This window comes from Ailuropoda melanoleuca, chromosome 19, assembly GCF_002007445.2.
Source record: "Ailuropoda melanoleuca isolate Jingjing chromosome 19, ASM200744v2, whole genome shotgun sequence".
NCBI lineage: Eukaryota > Metazoa > Chordata > Mammalia > Carnivora > Ursidae > Ailuropoda > Ailuropoda melanoleuca.
The window spans coordinates 25758861-25779234 of NC_048236.1; the positions used below are offsets into that span (position 1 = coordinate 25758861).

At 40.0% G+C, this 20374-nt stretch overlaps 1 protein-coding gene and 1 pseudogene across 1 annotated transcript in view; both read left to right on the forward strand.

The window, feature by feature from the left end:
• CD109 (CD109 molecule) overlaps positions 1-2796 on the forward strand; it is a gene marked incomplete at its 5' end in the record, with an annotated part of 129029 nt that extends 126233 nt beyond the window's left edge. Inside the window, one exon of the mRNA XM_034648275.1 lies at positions 259-2796. Coding sequence (XP_034504166.1) covers positions 259-434 — 176 coding nt within the window. The remainder of the gene's footprint in view (positions 1-258) is intronic.
• Positions 1289-20374, forward strand: part of LOC100471090 — a 137144-nt pseudogene continuing 118058 nt past the window's right edge.

The window sequence follows — 20374 nt, forward strand, 5'->3', positions numbered from 1 at the left end:
CGCCCCTGACCCCTGCAGTGCTGGCCACCTGCAGGCGGGGGGCATAGTGCAGGGAAGGCATTGTTTCTCTCTTGGATTTGGTTAGCAGTGTGGGCCCCTCCTGAGCATTTTCAGTTGTTTCTTGTAAAGAAAAATAAAATTATGTGAAGAATGGAAATCTCAGAGTATTGAAACTCAGTACTGGAGTGGTCTTAAGGTTTGGCAGAGTAAATGTTTCCGAACAAGCGACCATGTAAACTGATGTCTGCCTCTGCACAGGGAGACAAGCGGTGAGGAGTTACAACTCGGAAGTGAAGCTGTCCTCTTGTGACCTCTGTGGGGACGCTCCCGGATGTGGTCCTTGCGAGAGAGGAGCTGCAGCCTCCCTTTATCACGCTTCAGTCCTTGTTGCGCTCTGTGGCACGCTGCTGTTCTCTTCGCAGCACTGGCTGTGATTCATGTAACAGTCGACATTTCCAGAAGTCACTCATCTTGTTTTCATGATCAAGTACTGCTTCTATTTTTGAAAAACTTTTTTTTTTTTTCTCTTTATGGGGTTGTGGGGGATGGTGCCCAACAGGTCCTAGGATGTGTAGCTGCGTGGATGTCTTCTGACTTCTGTGTAGAACAGAAAATCAGAGTTCGGCAGTTGTGTGTCTTTATTTCCCCCTCTCTTAAAAATCATTCAGGAGTGTTTCATGGAGGTGTTGTTTTCCCCAGAATAAATGTGTTATTTTAGATTAGCTATTCTTTTTATTTTCTAGAAGAAATGAGCCTAGGATCTTAAGCATTATTATACACCAGTGTTGGCTTTAGCATTAAAGACAGATGTCTGGGAACTGGGAGAAAGCAACCAGAAGGAGGAGCTCGCCCTGTTCCCATCCCACATCCACCCACCCTAGCCCTCCGCCCTGCCTCACCCCCAGTGGTCTCAGTATATCCTTCCTAGTTGGATATCACTTCTTCCTTTTTAGTAGGGGGTGAATTTTTTTTTTTTTAAGTGAAGTGTGTTGTTTTTTTTTTCCCACTTCAATTGTAATTTCATCCCCCAACCTTTACCCTTCCTGTTTTTCTTCTGGAGAGAAGAAGAGAGGGAATGTGTGATTCAGAGCTTGGGGAGTGTACAGAAAACTGCCCTAAGGAGTCCTGGGTGCATTGCCCCCCCTCACTTCCTCAGCCCCCCACATTGGCTGTGTTTCAGGGATCAGAGTCAGAGGGCATGGCAGTATGTGCCCCAGGGGATTCAGACTAGAAGATCCTAGACCAGAAGCTGCAGCTTTGTTAGTAACCAGGGTACAACAAGATCTTGATGCCGCAGGCTGACCTCCCTGTGATCTGGGAAAGAAGCTGGGGCTTGACGGGCCGAGAAGTGAACGCGACTGCTGACCTCAGGTATGGGAGGGTATTGCCCACTGTCCTATAGAAGCTCTTCTAGACTCAGTTGTTGGAACGTCAGACAGCCAGCTGTCTGGTGACATCTAATGCTTGTGTGGATCTTTAGGATTTCTGAACGTTGAGCACCTGGATAATTGGTTACCCTGTATTCTGAAGGGTAATACTCATTTATCTGGGTGAAACTTTTAAAGAAAAATTCCTTTCCTTCCTTCTCCCTCCTTTTCTTCCTTTCTCTCTTTCTTTCTTCCTTTCCTTCCTTCTTCCTTTCTTCTTTTCCTTCTAAATACATTGAAATATTTTAGATATATCAAAAATAAACTAAAGATCTCTTACTAAATCTAGAAATGGTTTAATTTTGCTCCTTAATTCCATGCCATTTCTCTCAAGTGAACATGGAAAAAATAATTGCCATGAGCTCCAAAAAGTCTGCATTACAGTATTTAAACTGTTTAAAAATAAATCCATCAAAAATAAAAGATGCAAATAATATCTTTTAAAGTTAATTTTTAAGACTTTTTTTTTATCTTAGTGAATTTTAAGAAATTATAGTGGAGTAGATGTTCCTATATTGTTTTTGGATATTTTGGATACCAAGGAGGAGTTACCAACATTTCAGTGGTTTAAAGCTTGAAACCTAGATGTAGAAAGTAGATCTTCAGAGAGTGGTCTATGGAGAGGGAGAAGTTAAATATCAAATAAATAATCTTCTTGTATTTACTCTTAAGTGGGTATAAGTTTGTAGTTCTGTTACACCTTTGAAACAGTCTGATCGAAAAACAGTGTTTGTTACGTTTGGGCCTTCAGGTATGGTATTTTCGGACTTTATGTCCTAGGACTTCTTTAAGATGAAAACATCTTCTGATGAAGGTGGGGGAGGGTGTTGGCACAGGATAGCCTCCTCGCCTGCCTCGCCCAGGGAACCTTACACCGGCCATCGGTACCTTATATTCTTCAGCAAATAATTTATCCTGAACTTCTAGTGTAGTATATGGGGAGACACTAGAATGGAAAGGCCAGTGGAAGATAGCTTGTATCTTTTTTAGGCCATGTTTCCTCATTTAAAAACTAGAACTCGAATACTTCTTTGCAAAGTACTTCAGGTTTTGAGATTAACAAGTCATTTGTAACTTTCCTTGTAATGCATCTCTTTTTGTTATAAATTTATTAGAAGAGGAGGAGGAAGTCAGTTAGTGGTGCTTCACGGCGCACGGGCTGTGGCGATGCCTTGTCCTCGTGCTCCTTCATACCTTTCTAACAGACCTGGCTTTCTTACAACCTGTGAGGCTGCATTAAAAGTGATTAAACAAGCCACAGGCAGAAGGGAAAAGGAAGACATGCAGTAGTACTAATTAATAGTATAGACTATTTTCTTCTCTGCGTATGCTATGAATAATCGTATTAAAAAACCTCATTTTACCTTTATGTTTGCTTATGATGAGATTCTTACATTTAGAATGCTGTCCATTTCATTTCCTGAGATGAACTAATTGGAAATCTCCCCTTCCTTTTCACTGAGTGGGAACCATACTAAGACACCAGCAGTTTTGACCGGCCAGTGGTTCCAGAGACTGAATCACTAGTAGCCGAACGATTCAAAGACAGAACAACACTTTTATATACAGTTTCCCCATCCTACCACCTTCAGTTAGAATTCTAAAAAAGAGATGAAGGCAACTAACAATTTGTTTGCTGTATCTATGAGTTCAGAAAAAAACATGCCTGGTTAACAAAATGCTTTTTTTTTTTTTTATTGTATTACCTTATTATACTTTATGTTTTTGAAAACACTGTAACAGTAGTCTCTTTGGGTATAGTATAATCCGAGGAGTGTTGTGCTAATATAAAATCCAGATACACATCTATTACCTAACAACCTGTTACTTAAATATGCAATATCATATCCTGTATGTGGGGATTTTCAGGATTGTAGATAGCATAATTCTCCCTGCTCCCATTCTTCTGAGCCTGGGTATAGTTATTGTTTTTAAAACGTTATACTTAGCCCTAATTTCTGTATATGTAAAATATAGTTATAAATAGTCTGGTGATATAATACCAATTATCTTTAAATCAATTATTTAATTCAGCATTTCTGGCTGTCCTATGACATTTAAAGAAAATTAGAGCTATCATTTTTCTTTGTCATTTTTAGAACAAGGTATTTTCCTGCTGGCATATCATCTGGAGTTTTTTGTAACAGCCTTACTTTTTTCTCATTTGCTCTATTGAAGTTTAGTACTGATTTCTGTAGAAATACGTTGTAAATACCTACTTGACAAGGTTTCTTAAGATGAAGACAGTACTTATTTGAGTTTGCCAAGGGGCAAACCTTGGGTCCAAATGCCATTATATATTCTTGGGGGTATCATCTTCTTGCACAGTAGAAGTCTGAGATACTTAGAGTAAGTGAACTTGCTCTTGGCTTAGCTTCAGAACCTATTCTGCTCTCGGTAGAGGCTTCTGTTAGAAGATATATTCCTCATTTTCCTTTGTTTTCAGACTCCAATAAAGCATAGCACTTTTAAGAACTTAAAAATTTCATATCATCTATTCAAATGATATTTATGTTAATAGTAAATATCTTAAGCTACATTGGGAGTAATCTGAGGTGCAATTATTTTTATCACTACTTTGAATAAAGGACTGTTATCCTCCTTTCTTCCAGAAACTGAACAGTAAATATATATTTTTAATGAAGTATGCATTAGTGAGAGTAGGCTTGTTTCAAAACTGTTCCTAGCCAGTGTGTTTTCCTCTGCCTCATCAAAACACGGTGCCACATTATATCATTCCATAAAATGTCATTTTCATTTCAGTTATTGTCACCTAGGAAAACAGATGTTTTGTAGATGATTTCTGAGCTTTTCACTTCAGAGGACGCTTACACATTGGTATGTGCATATCTCTGTAATAGGGATGAATGATATTGATAGACGTGTGGCTCCATATTTAAGAATAATTTTATCTCATGTTGTCATGAGGCTACGATTTACCACTCTTCTGCCCGGTGCATTGAATTCGTGGTAGAGGGTAGTGCCATGTTCCATTTGTAGATTTTTAAGATTTATCTTTGATAGCTGCAGTAGTATATGACTCTATTTTGGTCCTTCCTGGCTTCCTGTTTTGGATTTTTAGTAGGGTACATCTGATTTGGTAGAGTCAATTTATTTTCTACACAGCACAGGAAGCTTTATAAAATTTTATTCACAAATCCCCTATTTTAAGAATCTCTTTTGCATATGAGAAGAATACTGTTGAAATAAAACATTTTCCCCCAAATTAAAGCATCATGTGTTGATCAAAGTGATTCCGAAAGTTTAAATTTTAACTGTTAGAATGTTACATTATTGTTAATTGTATTCTATTATATATTCCGTAGGAAATCATGGTTTATCAATAAAAATTAAAATTCCCGTCTATTACTATCATCAGTGTTCCTTTATTTTAGTTTCAATCACATCTACAGCACATCCTTTACCTACACCTATTTAACTGTGAGAAACGAGATGTTGGAGAGTGGGTTTATGGTGTTACAGGAATTTGACACGAGTGAGGAATGACAGCCAACCTGCTTCACCTCCCTCCTTATGCTTTGCTTTTGGGTTGGAGTGGGATCTGCGGAGAGGTAAGTGATATACCAATAAAAAATGTAAGGTAACTCAACTTGTGGAAATTATATAGAAATATAGAATGCACAGTTTGTGTACACAGGAACATGGAGGCGTGGATTGTTGTCTCTGGCTGGGTCCCTTTGAGTCTGAGGTTATCTTTAATTCTCGCAACGGACCAGAGGTGGTGCTTGGCTTGGGAGCTGTTGGATTCTCTTCTTCCTGCCACTGCTTGGGTCATCATTTCTGCTAAGGTGATGTAAAAATGGACCTTAAAGAAGGTTCAAGAAACAATTTATTGGGGGCATCTGGGTGGCTCAGATGGTTAAGCAACTGCCTTCAGCTCAGGTCATGATCCTGAAGTCCCAGGATCAAGTCCCACGTTGGGCTCTCTGCTCAGCTGGGAGTCTGCTTCTCCCTCTGACCCTTCGCCCCTCATGTTCTCTCTCTCTCTCAAATAAATAAAACCTTAAAAAAAAAAAAGGAACAATTTATTGGCAGTCACTAGTGGTAACTCCAGATTAAGGAGATTCAGAATGGGAGTATTGTGTCCCTTGATCTGGTCACGCAGCATAGGCACACAAGACATCACCCCAGACTTTTGCAGCGTCCCCTCAAGGGCCACTGCCAGCAGAGGAAGTAGTGGGTGGATTCTCTCAGCTTTCTCGGGTTCCTCTCCCTCTCCTCCCCCCACTTTTATCTCTGTTCTTCATCCCGAAGCTCCCACATTCCCCACTTCTCCTCTCAGAAGTCTGCAAGTACTAAGGCTTCCCTTCTGTCTTCAGTTGTCTCTTGGGCTCTTGTGGGTGGCCAGCCAAAGCTTTCTGTCTTCTGCCTGTTCTGCCGCTGGGCCTGGTCCCGAGTGGGTGAGTGATGAAAACCCTTTGGATGCTTCTCCACTGTGATTGGCAGTTGGCTCTTGTTCTCTTTTATGTTATCCTGGTGACCTAAAAGGTCAGACAACTGCGTGATTTCAGGACGAGGGAGACATGAGATGGCAGAATACACATACAAGACTTGGTGGTTAAGCAAAGTATGAGTCAGTGACCAGGGACCCAATGCCTCTAGTTGCTCAGCAAGGGAGATATTAGTTCTAGTATAGCCTGCGCGTTTCAGGGTATTGTGCCCAGTACGAAGGTCACAGTCTAAGAAGGTAAGACCACCTGGAGTCCATATGGGGACAGAGTGGCCCTAGCGGTGTCAGGATGAAACATCACAGGGTGTGGGGAGGCTCAGCTGGTGAAAGAAATAATGTGGACTCTTAACACTTTCTTTAAATATCTGAAAGGCGGTCACCTGCAAGCTCACATTGCAGAATTGTTGCAAGTGGGTAGATTTTGGCACAACATCAGGAGGAATTAAATCAAACCTCCTTATTTCAGAAGATGGTGACTACATGGTCCTTACAGGGGGGTTTGGCAGAGGCTGATCCCTGATGGCGGTCATTCTGAAATGGTACAGGATCCATGCCTTTTTTTGCAGTGAGTGTTAAAAATGGTAAGAGTCAAGAGGTTTTCTAGTTTAGCTCTCCTTACAGATTGAATTGTGTTCCCCAAAAGAGAATGTTGAAGTCCTAACCCTCAGTACCTCCGAATGTGACCTGATTTGGAAATAGGATTGTAGCTGATGTAATTAAGTAAGATAAGGTCACACTAGAGGAGGGAGAGCTCCTATACTAGTATGACCAGTGTCCTTATAAGATAATAAGATGGCCAAGGGAAGACAGACACCCTGGGAGAATGCCGTACGATGACAAGGGCAGAGGTTGGATATACGTGGCCACAAGCCAAGGAATGCCCAAGATTGCCAGCAAACCATTAGAAGCTAGGAAGGGCACAGAAGGATTTCCGGTGAACATGGCTCTGCCGACACCTTGATTTCAGACTCCAGCATCCACAACTGTGAGACAATACATTTCTGTTGTTTTAAGCCACCCAGTTTGTGATACTTTGTTACAGCAGTCGTAGACTGCTACAGCTCCCCAATATTATTAAGACCCAGGGGATTAAGTGCCTTACACACATTCTACAGCTTTTTCCCTCCTCCACAACTTCTCAAGAGCAAAACTGGGACCTCTGCCTGGCGAGTAGCGGGCACTAAATAAGAATCGTGGCATGAATTAACCCACTGCTTTACTTTGAGTTTGGATTCTACTATGGTGATGGCTTTCCTAGCTCCTGCTTCCTTCCCATGGGCTCGGTGCTGATGGCCTAGCCCCCAACATTTACCCTCTGCTCTTGGTGTTCCTCCCTCCATGCCTGCACTCACAGGTGGGAGAGCTGGAATTGCCTCCATTCTAGGCTAACTTACTGTCTTCTTTATAAACCCTTACGGCAGTCATGGCCAATAGATTTCCTTGTGAATACCAGCTGACATCATTTGGACCACCCAGAGGGCTTCTATAGGGATTTTGAGGCCACTTCTGAACCCCATGGGAACAAGACCTAGACTTAGCTGTGAATATCTACAAGGAGGAGGCAGAGCACTTGAGCTGGGAATTTGCCTTTCCTGATTTAGGGACTGTACTGCACAATGTAGCATTTCATTACATGTCCTCTACTGTGAATTAATTGCATCTACTCGTGCTGGTCTTGATTCACTTACTACATTGTAAACCTTAATTTTTAGAATTTTCTACCCCATACCACAGACTGTCTATGTCTATCTGACGTCTCTATCACCATATTTATGATAAATGCTATCTGATGTACTTGGTGCATTCTGTAGGTTCTGAACTGTAGATTTATGAAGAACAGCAACAACAACAATAATAAAGTTATGGAGTAAAGGTCCTGGCGTTCTAAACCAGTGAGAATAGACAGTTTATTCTTTAAAGGCTTTGATTTTCCAGGTTTAGTGGTTTTTCTTTTTCCTCTGCAAGTTATACATTTTGTTTTCTTAGGAATTTTTTAACAAATGCTGAAGAACAGGAGGAGTTATTTAGCATAGAAGATAATTTGGTAAATTGGGCAAGTAAAGGGGCACCTGGGTGACTCAGTCGTTAAGGGTCTGCCTTTGGCTCAGGGCACGATCCCAGCGTCCTGAGATCGAGCCCCGCATCGGGCTCCCCGCTCAGTGGCAGGGCCTGTTCTTCCTCTCCCACTCCCCCTGCTTGTGTTCCCTCTCTCGCTGTCTCTCTCTGTGTCAAATAAATAAATCAAAAAAAATCTTTATAATAAAATTGGGCAAGTGAAAGCTCATGGTTTGAAGGTTTTAATTTTTCTCATTTATTTTAAAGGAGTATATCGGATTTTTTTCTCCATTCTAGGGAAATTTAAACTAATTCTGTGTCTTTTTTGTCAGTACCTTAGGAAAGTCCTATGCTCACTTCTCATACTGCCCTAATCTTTTCTCTACTCCATGTATCAGAGGTAATGAGAAGCAGGTTCCTTGAAGGGCAGGGATTATGCTTTATTTTTAAATTTTCAGCACTTACGCAGTTTGGCAAATAGTAGATACTCAATATGATAGATAGCAAAAAGTTAACTTTTTTGGGGAATGACGAGAATATTACTTATTTTTCAGGCCCGTTCGTTGCCTGATCCCCTGCAGAACCTCAGTGGATTTGTCCAGATACCAAATGTTCTGGTCACCAATTCCAACGTGTGTGTCAGGAGTTCCTCCACACCACCAAGCTATGCTGGGACAGTGGCTGGGTGTCCAGAACTCCATTCAGTTCTGGCAGAAATAGCGTCAGACTGCACAGGTTCCCGCTTCAGCCCCACAAGGCTGTCTGCGCCCTTCAGATGCCGGTGGCCAGTCCAGACCCAGGCTGTTTCTTGTGCTTCTGACAGGCTACAAACTGGAGGCTCCCATAGCCCCCTTCTTGGGTTCAATTAATTTGTTAGAGAGGCTCGCCAAACTCAGAAAACCTGTTTACTTACTAGATCACTGGTTTCTTAGACAAGGTTTATTAGAAAACTCAGGAACAGCCAGATGGAGGAGATGTATAGGGCCAGATATGGGGCAAGGGCGGGGAGCTGCCGTGTCCTCCGCAGGCCTGCCACTCTCCCAGCACCTGTGTGGGTTCCCTAACCTGGCAGCTCTCAGAACCTTGGCCTTTTGGGTTTTTATGGAGGCTTTATTACATAGGCATGATTGATTAAGTCATTGACCATTGGTGTGATTGAACTCAATCTGCAGCCCCTCTTCACCTCCCCCGGGTGGGGGGTGAGGGTGGGACTGAAAGTTCCAATTCTCTCCACTGGCAACCAGGCCCCATTGCCCTGTGTGCTAAAAGGCCTTTATTCACATAATGGAAGATACCTTTCTCACTCTCTACACTTAAGAAATTCTAAGGGTTTAGCCCCCCCCCCCCGCCCAGGAGTCAGGAACTTTGGACAAAGATCAAATATATATTTTTCTTATAAATTGCAATATCCCAGCTACTAATATCACACTCGTGCTTTATCTCTCACAGCATCGAGCACTACCTTTGACGCTCTAGATTTTCAGAAACGTTTAACTGAATAATAGAATTTGAAGAACCCGCAGTTAAGGACTTTTCCGCGTGAATAAATAAAAGATACAGGCCTAGAGATAGAGGAAGTAAAGAGGGAAAAGGATAGAAAGAAAGAAATGCAGGAGATGGAGAAACAAGGAAGAGTTCTAGTCTATAACCATTATTTGACTTACTAAATTTCAGTTGTAGGGATTTGGAGAATTTTGACAGATTCCCAAACACTGTAGGTTTTGAAGTCATGTGTTTTAAGTGCTGAGTAAAAAGTTAACCTTAATTTATAAAGTGATGAGTAACTGTGGCTCTGTGTGTTATTGCACTGGCTGATTTCTGGCTGTCCTTGTGCAAGTGTGCAGGAGGAAGAAGCTTTGATTCTTCTTAATTTTAACTGATCTCAGGAATGAATATCATAGTTATTATTGAATATATCGAAAATACAGAATATATTAAAATAAGATCTATGAAAGAATAGTAATCATGTCTCCTCATCAGGAGAATTTTTAAACATCTTGAGGCTTTCACATATTAAAAACTCTGTCCCTCTCAGCTCTATCTCTTCTCCTGTCCCAGCCAAACTTCTGGGTAGAATTCTCTGTATTTATTATCTACACTTTGTAATTTTGTATCCATTTTCAAACCACTAAAACCCAGTCTTACTCTAAAGATACTCTAAATAAACTGATCTGCTTTCTTCTTCTCTGCATCTAATGGACATTTTCCTTCCTTTTCTTCTTGACATCTTAGGAGCATCTGACGTTGTTGACTACCTTTCTTCCTGGATCTTTGTCCTTCATCACACTTTCCTGGTTTTTTTCCCATCTGTCAGATGCATTGTCTTAGTGTCTTTTGAATTCTCATCTCCCTCTGTATATTTTTAAAATTCAGACTTGAGATATTTTGGAGGTATTATCAGGAAGACTTTGGAATAGATTGGATGTAGAGGGTGAGGAAAAGACGGATCAAAAAAGTCTGGCCTTACAAACTAGAGACTGGGGGCTGGGCGGGGGGAGGCATATACTGAGATGAAGAAAAAAGACTGGAGAGAGGAAAGCACGTGTGTGTGTGTGTGTGTGTGTGTGTGTATGTGTTTATCAAAGGTTCCATTTTGGGTCATTATATCTGATTCCATCCCCAGCAAAGAGGAGCGACATATAGTTATGACCCTTAGTGATCTGCTGTTAGAAACAAGACAACGGGTCGCAAATGGAGTTGCTTGTGCTAAGCCTTATGTCACCAAACCGAGACTTAATTACAGCATCGACTCTCCAAGAAATGAACTCTTAAACTAGTCAGTCAGGAATTACCCCGTCAGTACTGGTTAGGTGATCTTCATGATAGACCCCTTCCATCCCCTAAAGAAAAATAACCTTGCAATGAACAACCTGCTTTTTTTTTTTTTTTTTAAATCTAGTATGATTTCTTTGTTCCTGATCCCTCTTGGCTACAAGTCTTTCATTTTGTACAACTCTTCTGAGCTCCTTTCTTTTTTCTTTTTTTTTTTTTTTAAGATTTTATTTATTTATTTGACAGAGAGAGAGACAGCCAGTGAGAGAGGGAACACAAGCAGGGGGAGTGGGAGAGGAAGAAGCAGGCTCCCAGCAGAGGAGCCCCATGCGGGGCTCAATCCCAGGATCCTGGGATCACGCCCTGAGCCAAAGGCAGATGCTTAATGACTGAGCCACCCAGGTGCCCCCTGAGCTCCTTTCTATCTGCTAGATTAGATGCTGCCCAACTTGGATCAAGTTTTTGTGCAAATAAACTCTTAAAATTTAAAAATATGCCTCAATTTATCTTTTAATATTGCCAGTGCAAAGAATAACAACATCATATTACCTAATTATTCCTACACAGTAATCTACACCCCCCCCTTTTTTTTGTAATTTTGATGAATTTAGAAAAATCCAAAAGAATTCATACAGCAAACTCATTGGTATGAACCATAGGATTTAATTTTTAAAAACTTTTTGTTTTGAGAGAATTGTAGACGCACAAGTTGTAAAACACTACACAGAGGTCCTGTGTGCCCTTCCCCCAGCTTCCCAGTGGTGACGTCCCCAGTATAGTGCATTGTCGAAGCAAGGACATAGATCAATGCAATACGATTAGCTGGACTACAGACCTTACTTCATTTTCATGACCTTTTTACATGCATTTATTTTCTTATGTGTCTTTACATATAATTCTAGGACATTTTATAGTGCTATGGTCTGAATGTGTCTCCCCCAAATTCATATGTTGAAACCTAACTTCAAGGTGATGTGCTTAGGAGGTGGGGCCTTCGAGAAGTGATTAGGTCAGGGGGGCAGAGCCCTTATGAATGGGATCAGTGCCCTTTTCAGAGAGACCCGAGAGATCCCTTATTCTCTTCAGCTGTGTGAGGTTATGGAGGAAAAAATAGCCATGTATGAACAGGAAGCAGGCCTTTACCAGACAGCAAATCTGCTGGCACATTGATCTTAGACTTTCCATCCTCCAGAACTATGAAAAATAAATGCTTGTTGTTTATAAGCTACCCAATCTGTGGTGTTTTGTTAAAGCAGCTTGATTGGGCTAAGACTTATAAATTTGAATAACTGCTATTACAGCCAAAATACAGACCCGTTTCATGACCACGAAGGAACTCCCTCTTGTAGCTTTATAGTCATAGCGTTCTCTCCTTCCATAATCCCTGGCAACCACTTATCTGTTCTCTGTCTCTATAAGTCTCATCTCGAGAATGTTATATAAGGGGAACCATATAGTATGGAACCTTTTGAGTTTTTCTCCCTGCTCAGCATAAAGCCCTTAAGATCATCCAAGCGGTTGCATGTATTGACGTTCATTCCCTTTAACCGCTGAGTAGTATGGCAAGATTTGATTTTGAGAGTCTATGAGACTTCTAGGTATGGAGTGTGAATGGCCTTGCCAATCTGATGTAAAATATTCAAATGAATTCAAGTTGACACAATAGGGAATAATAAGTATGACAAAGGAAGAAGAATCATAAAGAGGGAAATTCCTAGCCGTGCTCAGGAGAAAACAGCGGGGGTTGGGAAGGATGCCTATATACCAATACCTCCCAAGGTGTAATTTACAGAATGACAATAGGTCTAATGTGGAAAAAGTGTTTAATGGCAAAGTTTAGGAAATCACAAAAAGTGTCATAGTTGTAGGATTTATCTTTAATATGGTAATGTATATTTCGAATTCTAAGAGAAGGATATGATTTCTGTGCTTTCCAAACCTTCAGACAAGCACATGAATGTTCTTTTCTCAGAATATTTCTTTCTGAGAGTTTTCCAGGGAAAGTATTTTGGGAAAAGCTGTTGTAAATTAATATATAATACTTAAGTTCCAAAATGATCATGAAGTTTTACCATAAAGTTTTATCGCACAATCAAATGTGTTTATGAAGTTGATTTTAAGGTTTATAATAGGTATAAAAGACAAAGTTACTTTAATGGCAGAAATGTAACAACCAAATATTCCTAATGGCAAAAAAAGAGTCAAGCTCACAGAACCAGAGAGGCAGAATGGTGGTTACCAGGGGCTGGTCGTGGAGAAAATAGGGAGATACTGGTTAAAGGGCAACTTTTCAGTTATAAGACAAATAAGTTCTGGGAATCTAACGTACAGCATGGTGGCTTTCTTAATAATAGTGCATTGTATACTTGGAATTTTCCAGGAGAGTAGATCTTTAGTGCTCTCCCTACACCAAAGAACAAAACAAACAAAACCCAAAAAAGGTCACTGTGTGAGGGAATGGATGTGCCAATTAACTTAATTGTGGTAAACATTTCACAATCTATATATCAATTATCACGTTGTACATCTTAAATATATGCAATTTTTGTCAATTACGCGTCAATGAAGCTGGAGAAGTTACATAAAAATATGCTGCCACTAGGGGGCAGAAGAGGATTAGAACAAAGAAAATCCCCAACTTGCCTAATTTAAATTCCTGTTGTGAACTAAAAATGAAATGGGATCTAGAGCTTTTTCTCTTTTTTGTGCAAACAGAGAATAAAGTTATTAAGATATTCTACTTACTACTGTATATGTCTTAGAATGCATTTTGTTTTTTGGCGTGTGATTTATGCATAATATTTTATTTTTAGAGTAAAAAACATATCCAGAATAGGACCTGTTTTTTGATTTTATGAAAACAAATCCTGATTTTAAAAAACCCAAGAGATCATTAGCTTTTGGAAATTTAGAAAGAAATACTATTGCCATATTCTACTATCATTCTCCTAGCCTTTTTTTGTTAGGGAATAAGTTATGGCAAGTCGAGTTTGACCTAGTTTGTGAAATTTTAATCTCTTAGTGGAATCAAAGACTCTCCATTAATTCTCTAGCATATATTCATTACTATCTTTCTCCGCTGACTTTTGCTGTGCACTTGAAGTATTTTCTCTCCTCCCAGTGCTGCTGCTTTCATAATCACAGCTGGAGAAGAACAAATAGAACAGATAGCAGAATGGGCTTGGTAGTGGAGTTTTGGTTGCCTGGTGAGCTTCTCAAAGCCTGTCTTCACTTACGGCCCCAGACTCCCACAGTCCTTTTTCATCATGAACTAGCTTATCTGAATAAAAATGTTTCACGAGAATCCAGGAAACCCCTCTCACCTGAGAGAATTGTCTAGAAATTTTCTTTTTTTTTTTTTTTTAAGATTCTATTTATTTATTACAGAGATAGAGACAGCCAGCGAGAGAGGGAACACAAGCAGGGGGAGTGGGAGAGGAAGAAGCAGGCTCATAGCAGAGGAGCCTTGATGTGGGGCTCCATCCCATAACGCCGGGATCACGCCCTGAGCCGAAGGCAGACGCTTAACTGCTGTGCCACCCAGGCGCCCCTGTCTAGAAATTTTCTAATGGGAAAGAGCTTTATCAGGTTTGATACTATACGGAAGGGACCTCCCCTCCACACCGCCTGCCTACTCTCTTCTTCCCTTCCCTAAAGTGAATGCTTGTTTGTTATACAGCTTTCCTGGTGAGAAGATCCTAGGATGGGGTTTGCATCTCCCTGAACGGGAGAGATTCCCAGGGGTCATTGTCAGAAGTTGTGTGTTCTCAGACAGGAAAATGGATAATAGGAGTGAGAGAGGGAATTCTTGCCTTCCTCTGGATTATGCTCTCTTGGGCAGGACTTGGGGGTATTGAGATCTGCTTGATGATGCTCCCAGATAGGAGGGGATTAAGATGGCCTCTGCCATACACCGGTAGCCTGGGAGACAGGGAGGAGGCTAAAGATGAGTGAATTATACTGCATAAGCTGGATTTTCCGGTTGCCCATTTATTCTCTTCCTGTTAACTTTTAGATGTTAGTGATTTCTAAATGTTTTGGCCTTATTTTGGTTGCGCTGAAGGGAATTTAAAAAATAATTTAAACTGTAGAGTAAGAACCATGCCTCTCTGTGAGGCCAATGTGGAAGTGATAGCTTTAATAAATAGAGACATTGAAAGTCGGAAGTTGAGTGTCAGGGTCACTAAGGCCAGTCCTCCCCCCTCCATGACAGCCCTGTGGATCGCCACCTTGCCAGGTGATGGAGTCCTCTCAGACACCCAGAATAGGGCACGTGGAAAGGAAGCTGTGGGCATTTCTTCTCACACAAAATGCTACAGAGAGCTGCCCTTAAGCTTCTCCCTTGACAAAGTTCTTTCTAATCCATCAGTTACTGGGATGAAAAGATCAAGTAGGTGATTTATCTATATTTATTATCAACTCAGAATTGACTCCTTTACCCAGCCGTTTTCAGGTAAGTAAACCAAAAACTAGTTCTGAGAGGTTAAGTGGCATTCCTAAAGTCATAGGGTTAAAGTCAGGGCAAAGACTAAAACTCAGGTTTCCTGAGACCAAGTTGTTTTCAAACGGTCCCACATAGGCAAGTGTCCACTTTTTTGGCCAAGTCTTATTCTGCAATCTGATAGAAGTTTCAGGGTACCCAGAGACGGAGACCAGTCCAAAAAGGTTTCTACTAATTCTTTATTTTCCACCCAAGGCAGTGCTAAACAATATCAGATACTAATTGCATCGTCTTCAGCTTTGTGTTGAAAGTGGAATTCTTTCAAGGACTCTGGGATCTTGAGCTGTGTGGCTCATTGGTTGAAGGGACAGGTGCAGAAGTTTCTCCTAGACCCCCACAGCCAAACCCTGAGGCTGTGGCAAGATGAATGCTTTAGAGGAGTGTGTGTGTGTGTGTGTGTGTGTGTGAGAGAGAGAGAGAGAGAGAGAGAGAGAGACTCCTTTTATTGCCTCCTTGGGAAAGAAATATTGGGTGAGGGGACATGGAATCATCACTCTTCATCCACCACACTGAAGGGCCAAGTCCGTTCTATTGGTAATTAGACATGAAAGCAGTGACCCATCTCAATTCCAAGTAAGGGGCCATTGAGCGGGAGCTTCCGGGTGTTCCTTTTTCTCCTCCTCAGTGCAGTTCATCTCGTGGGAAAGAAACACCAAGACGCTGATGGCAATTTCTTAGTAACTGATATTACTGACCCCCTGTGTTCCTGTGAAAAAGCAAAATCATTGTATGGTATTGTTGGTTGCTCTTCCGTAACATCCGTCCTCTTCCTGTATGACAGCTCTCCATGGCCAGCATGTGGCATTTGTGACAGGGGATTGATTGCTATTTACTTTCTGCCTGGCATTGTTCTAAGTTCTTTACATGTTGTATGTCAAATAATTCTTCCAAATGCCCTATAAGATAGGTACAGTACTCCATATGGAGATGCTGACAAAATGAGAAGTATATATCATAATAGTAGGTAGAAAGCCTTCCCTCAAATCCTAGCATTCTGGCTCCAGAGCAAGTGCTCCTAACTGCTACACCATCCTGTCATCTGGTAGCATTCACCTGACTTGCATGAAACCCTATGGACCTAGATTAAAACTCAGAGATATTAATCCACAGTCCCTTAGGTTCTGGTGTGATCACATACATGAAAGTTACTCCTGTTTGGGGAGTTCAATCCAGAGGAAAAACTAGAGTTTAATGATAAAATCACTCCAATACCAACTCAAGAATAATGCAACCTGGGAAGTCACTCCCTATATTTAACTCATTAATATTATTTTCAAATGATACTGCTAATATTTATTGAAATATTATTTAGTACCTCTTAATCTACCCAGTGACCAAATGGGGTAAATACTATTGTCCCTCATTTACAGATGAGTTTAGGGTTATTGAATAATTTCTCAGTGTTGTATCGTTTCTTAAAAAGAAGAAGTGAGGGGCGCCTGGGTGGCACAGTGGTTAAGTGTCTGCCTTTGGCTCAGGGCGTGATCCTGGCGTTATGGGATCGAGCCCCGCATCAGGCTCCTCTGCTATGAGCCTGCTTCTTCCTCTCCCACTCCCCTGCTTGTGTTCCCTCTCTCGCTGGCTGTCTCTATCTCTGTTGAATAAATAACTAAAATCTTAAAAAAAAAAAAAAAAAGAAGTGAGATTTGAATTCAACTCTATGACCCCAGAGCCCACATTCTTAGCCACTGACTTATATTGGTATCCTAGTTGTTTTGAAGTTAGTTAGCTTTTCTGAAAAAACTGGGACCAGTATAGTCTTGGTCTCCTGTTCCCAAATTTTGTTTTGCTGATTCTGTTCTGCTCTTGAACCATCTGTGTACCATTCTTTCTTTCTTTAGTATTCAACTTTCATCATGTGGCTTTAATTTGCTCAAACTCTTTCCTCTATGCGATTTGTATTGTTTTAGTTTCTTTTCCTATGGAAACCATTTTTTTGTAGTTAATTTAATAATACATGTTTTACTACTTTGAAATCTTATTTTTTCACTACAATAATGGAATTTATATAGCACTATGATGGATATTTTCAGGAAAAATGATATAAATGGTTATATAATTTTAAATTGATAAATTTTGGGGCCTTACAATAATCCTTGTGAATGATTTGTCAAAACTGATCCAAACTCACTTGCCAATGTTACTTTATTCACATGGCATGATCTGAAGACATAGAAAAGTGTCTGCTTTAAAATGCTTGTTAACGGCATACAGAAAGAAAGTATTATATCTGAAAATTCTCTGCAAATAAGGTCATCCCAGGAAGACCATGTATTAAGAGTGTTGTATTAGCCAAATGAGTTCCTTCAAGTTACAGAGAGTTAGGCAGAACCCTTGGTGAAAGGGATAGGTAAATTCATCTTTAGTGTAGACATATCACTTTAGGCATGAATGGGTAGGTCAGTGAGTTTGAAGGGTGGGAAAGCCTTGAAGAGAGTGGGTGGTGGTAGTAAGCATGGGGGGGATGAAGAGGAATTTGGAAAAGTGGGAAAAGTTAAATATGCATGTGGACTTGTATTGGGCATTCATGCAGTTGCCCTCCCAGCTCACAGTGATTTTCCCTTTTTTGGCAACCTTCCATCCCTTGTCCCAGCTTCCTACCCCTCCTTTCATATCCAAGTAATTGATGGAAGAAGTCAAATTCACACAACATGCATTTGCCTTCACAGTTGACTGGGTAAAAGTGGGCCAATACATCCCTTCTCAAAGCTCTGAGACCAAGAGATTCTAGACAGTTAGATGTTCTCCCAAATAAAATAGATATAAACCAGGACTTCAGTGAGAGAGAATAATGAGACAGATGCTAGAGCATGGCAGAGATGAGAACTAGAAATTTTTAGTTCTCTCCAGTGTTCTAGTCGCCATCTTTCCTCACCCATTCCCTAGGATTTTTGTAACTCTACCCTTGGCATTGACAGACTCCTCTGCCTTTTTGCTCAATTATTGAGTTTCTGATCATTTGTTAATAGTCACATTTTTATTGTAGTAAAGTATATAAAACATAAAATTTACCATTTCAATCATTTTCAAAGTTTGCTGTTCAGTGGCATTAAGTACATTCACACTGTTGGGCAATCATGGCTATCATCCATCTCCGGGACTTTTTTCATCTTCTTAAATGGAAAGTCTGCACCCATTAAGTAGTAACTCCCCATTTTTTTCTTCTCCCAACTACAAATCTACTTTCTGTCTCTGTGAGTTTGACTACTGTAGAACCTTATGTAAGTGGAATCAACAATGTTTGTCCTTTTGTGACTGGCTTATTTCATGTACATAATGTCTTCAAGGTTCATCTATGTTGTAGCATGTGTCAGGATCTCCTTCCCTTTTAAAGCTAAACAGTATTTCATCAAATGCTTATACTGCATTTTGTTTATCCATTCATCCATCAAAGGACACTTGAATTGCTTCCACATTTTGGCTATTGTGAATAATGTTCCTATGAACATGAACATGGATATACAAATACCTGTTTCAGTCCTTGCTTTTGATTTTTTTGGTACATACCCAGAAGTGGCATTGCTGGATCATATGAGAATTCGATGTTTAAATTTTTGAGAAATTGCCATATCATTTTCCGCAGTGGCTTCACCATTTTTCATTCCCACTAAAAGTGGCCAAAGGTTCCAATTACTCCCCGTCCTTGTCAACACTTGTTATTTTCTGTTATTTTGATAATAGCCATCCAAATGGGTGTGAAGTTGTTTTACATTGTGGTTTTGATTTATATTTCCCTAAGGATATTGAGCATCTTTCCACATGCTTATTGGCCATTTGTAAATATTTTTTTGGAGAAATGTCTATACAAATATCCACTTTTTTTATTTTTTATTTTTTATTTTTTTTTAAGAATCAAAACACCAAGAAGTAACTTTTTTTAAATTGAAGTGTAAGTGACATACAATATCCTGTTAGTTTCAGGTGTACATCATAAAAATATCCACTTTTTAATTGGATTTTTGTTGTGTTTTTGAGTTGTAGGAGTTCTTCATATATTCTGAATCCCTTATCAGATATATGGTTTGCAAATATTTTCTCTTATTCTACATGTTGCCTTTTCACACTCTCCATAGTGTCATTTGAGGCATAAAAGTTTAAAATGTTGATGTAGTCCATCTTCTCTACTTTGCTTTTGTTGCCTGTGCTTTTACTGTCATATCTAAGACATCATTGCTAGCTACAGTGTCGTGAAGCTTTTCATTTATGTTTTCTTCTAAGAGTTTTAGCTCTTACATTTAAGTCTTTGATCCATTTTGAGTTAATTCTTATGTATGGTGTAAGAGCCCAACTTCATTCTTTTGCATGTGGGTACCCAGTTTCCCTAACACCACTTGCTGAAAAGACTCATTTCCTCATTGCACAGTCTTGGCACATTTATTGAAAATAATTTGACCAGGTGTGTGAAGGTTTATTTCTGGGCTTCCTGTTCTATTCTATTTATCTATATGTTTGTCTTTATTCTAGTACCATAGCTTTGAGTAAATTTGAAATTAGGAAGTGTGAGACCTCCAATTTTGTTCTCTTTCAAGATTGTTTATGGCTATTCAGGGTCCCTTGAGAGTCTATATGGATTTTAGGATGGATTTTTCTATTTTTGCAAAAAAAAAAAAAGTCATTGGGATTTTGATAAAAACTGTATTACTTGGATTCTTGGATCTTTGCTTTGAGTCCCTGTTTTACAGATGTAGTTTATTAAGTTTTTAAAACTTGCTTTTATCTGCTCCATGAAAATATTTTTCTTGTGATTATTTTTTGCCATTTTCCCTCCAGCCTCCTCCCTCTTTCTCTCTGTCTTTCTTTCTCTCACACACTTTTTGGTGGAATTTGGGGAAGTTAGCTTAATGATTCCATTTACATTTCTCTTCATAATGAGTAGAGTTCTTTCTGTACAATATATTACATGAGGGTTATGTGAAAGAGGAGAATTTTTTAAGCTTGTAGAAAATTTTTATTGCAAGTAAAATCCCCTATGATACAAGATTGTGTGGGTAAATTCTTTTAGCTTTTACTTCTTCACGGCCACCTGTGATTGGAAGCCACAGCACTGCCCCTACTGTATTCCATTCTGCCACACTTTTTGAAAGCTTCTTAAAAATATGGTGTGTATGAGTGATTCCTGGCTCCCTACCTTCTTGTACAGACTATATA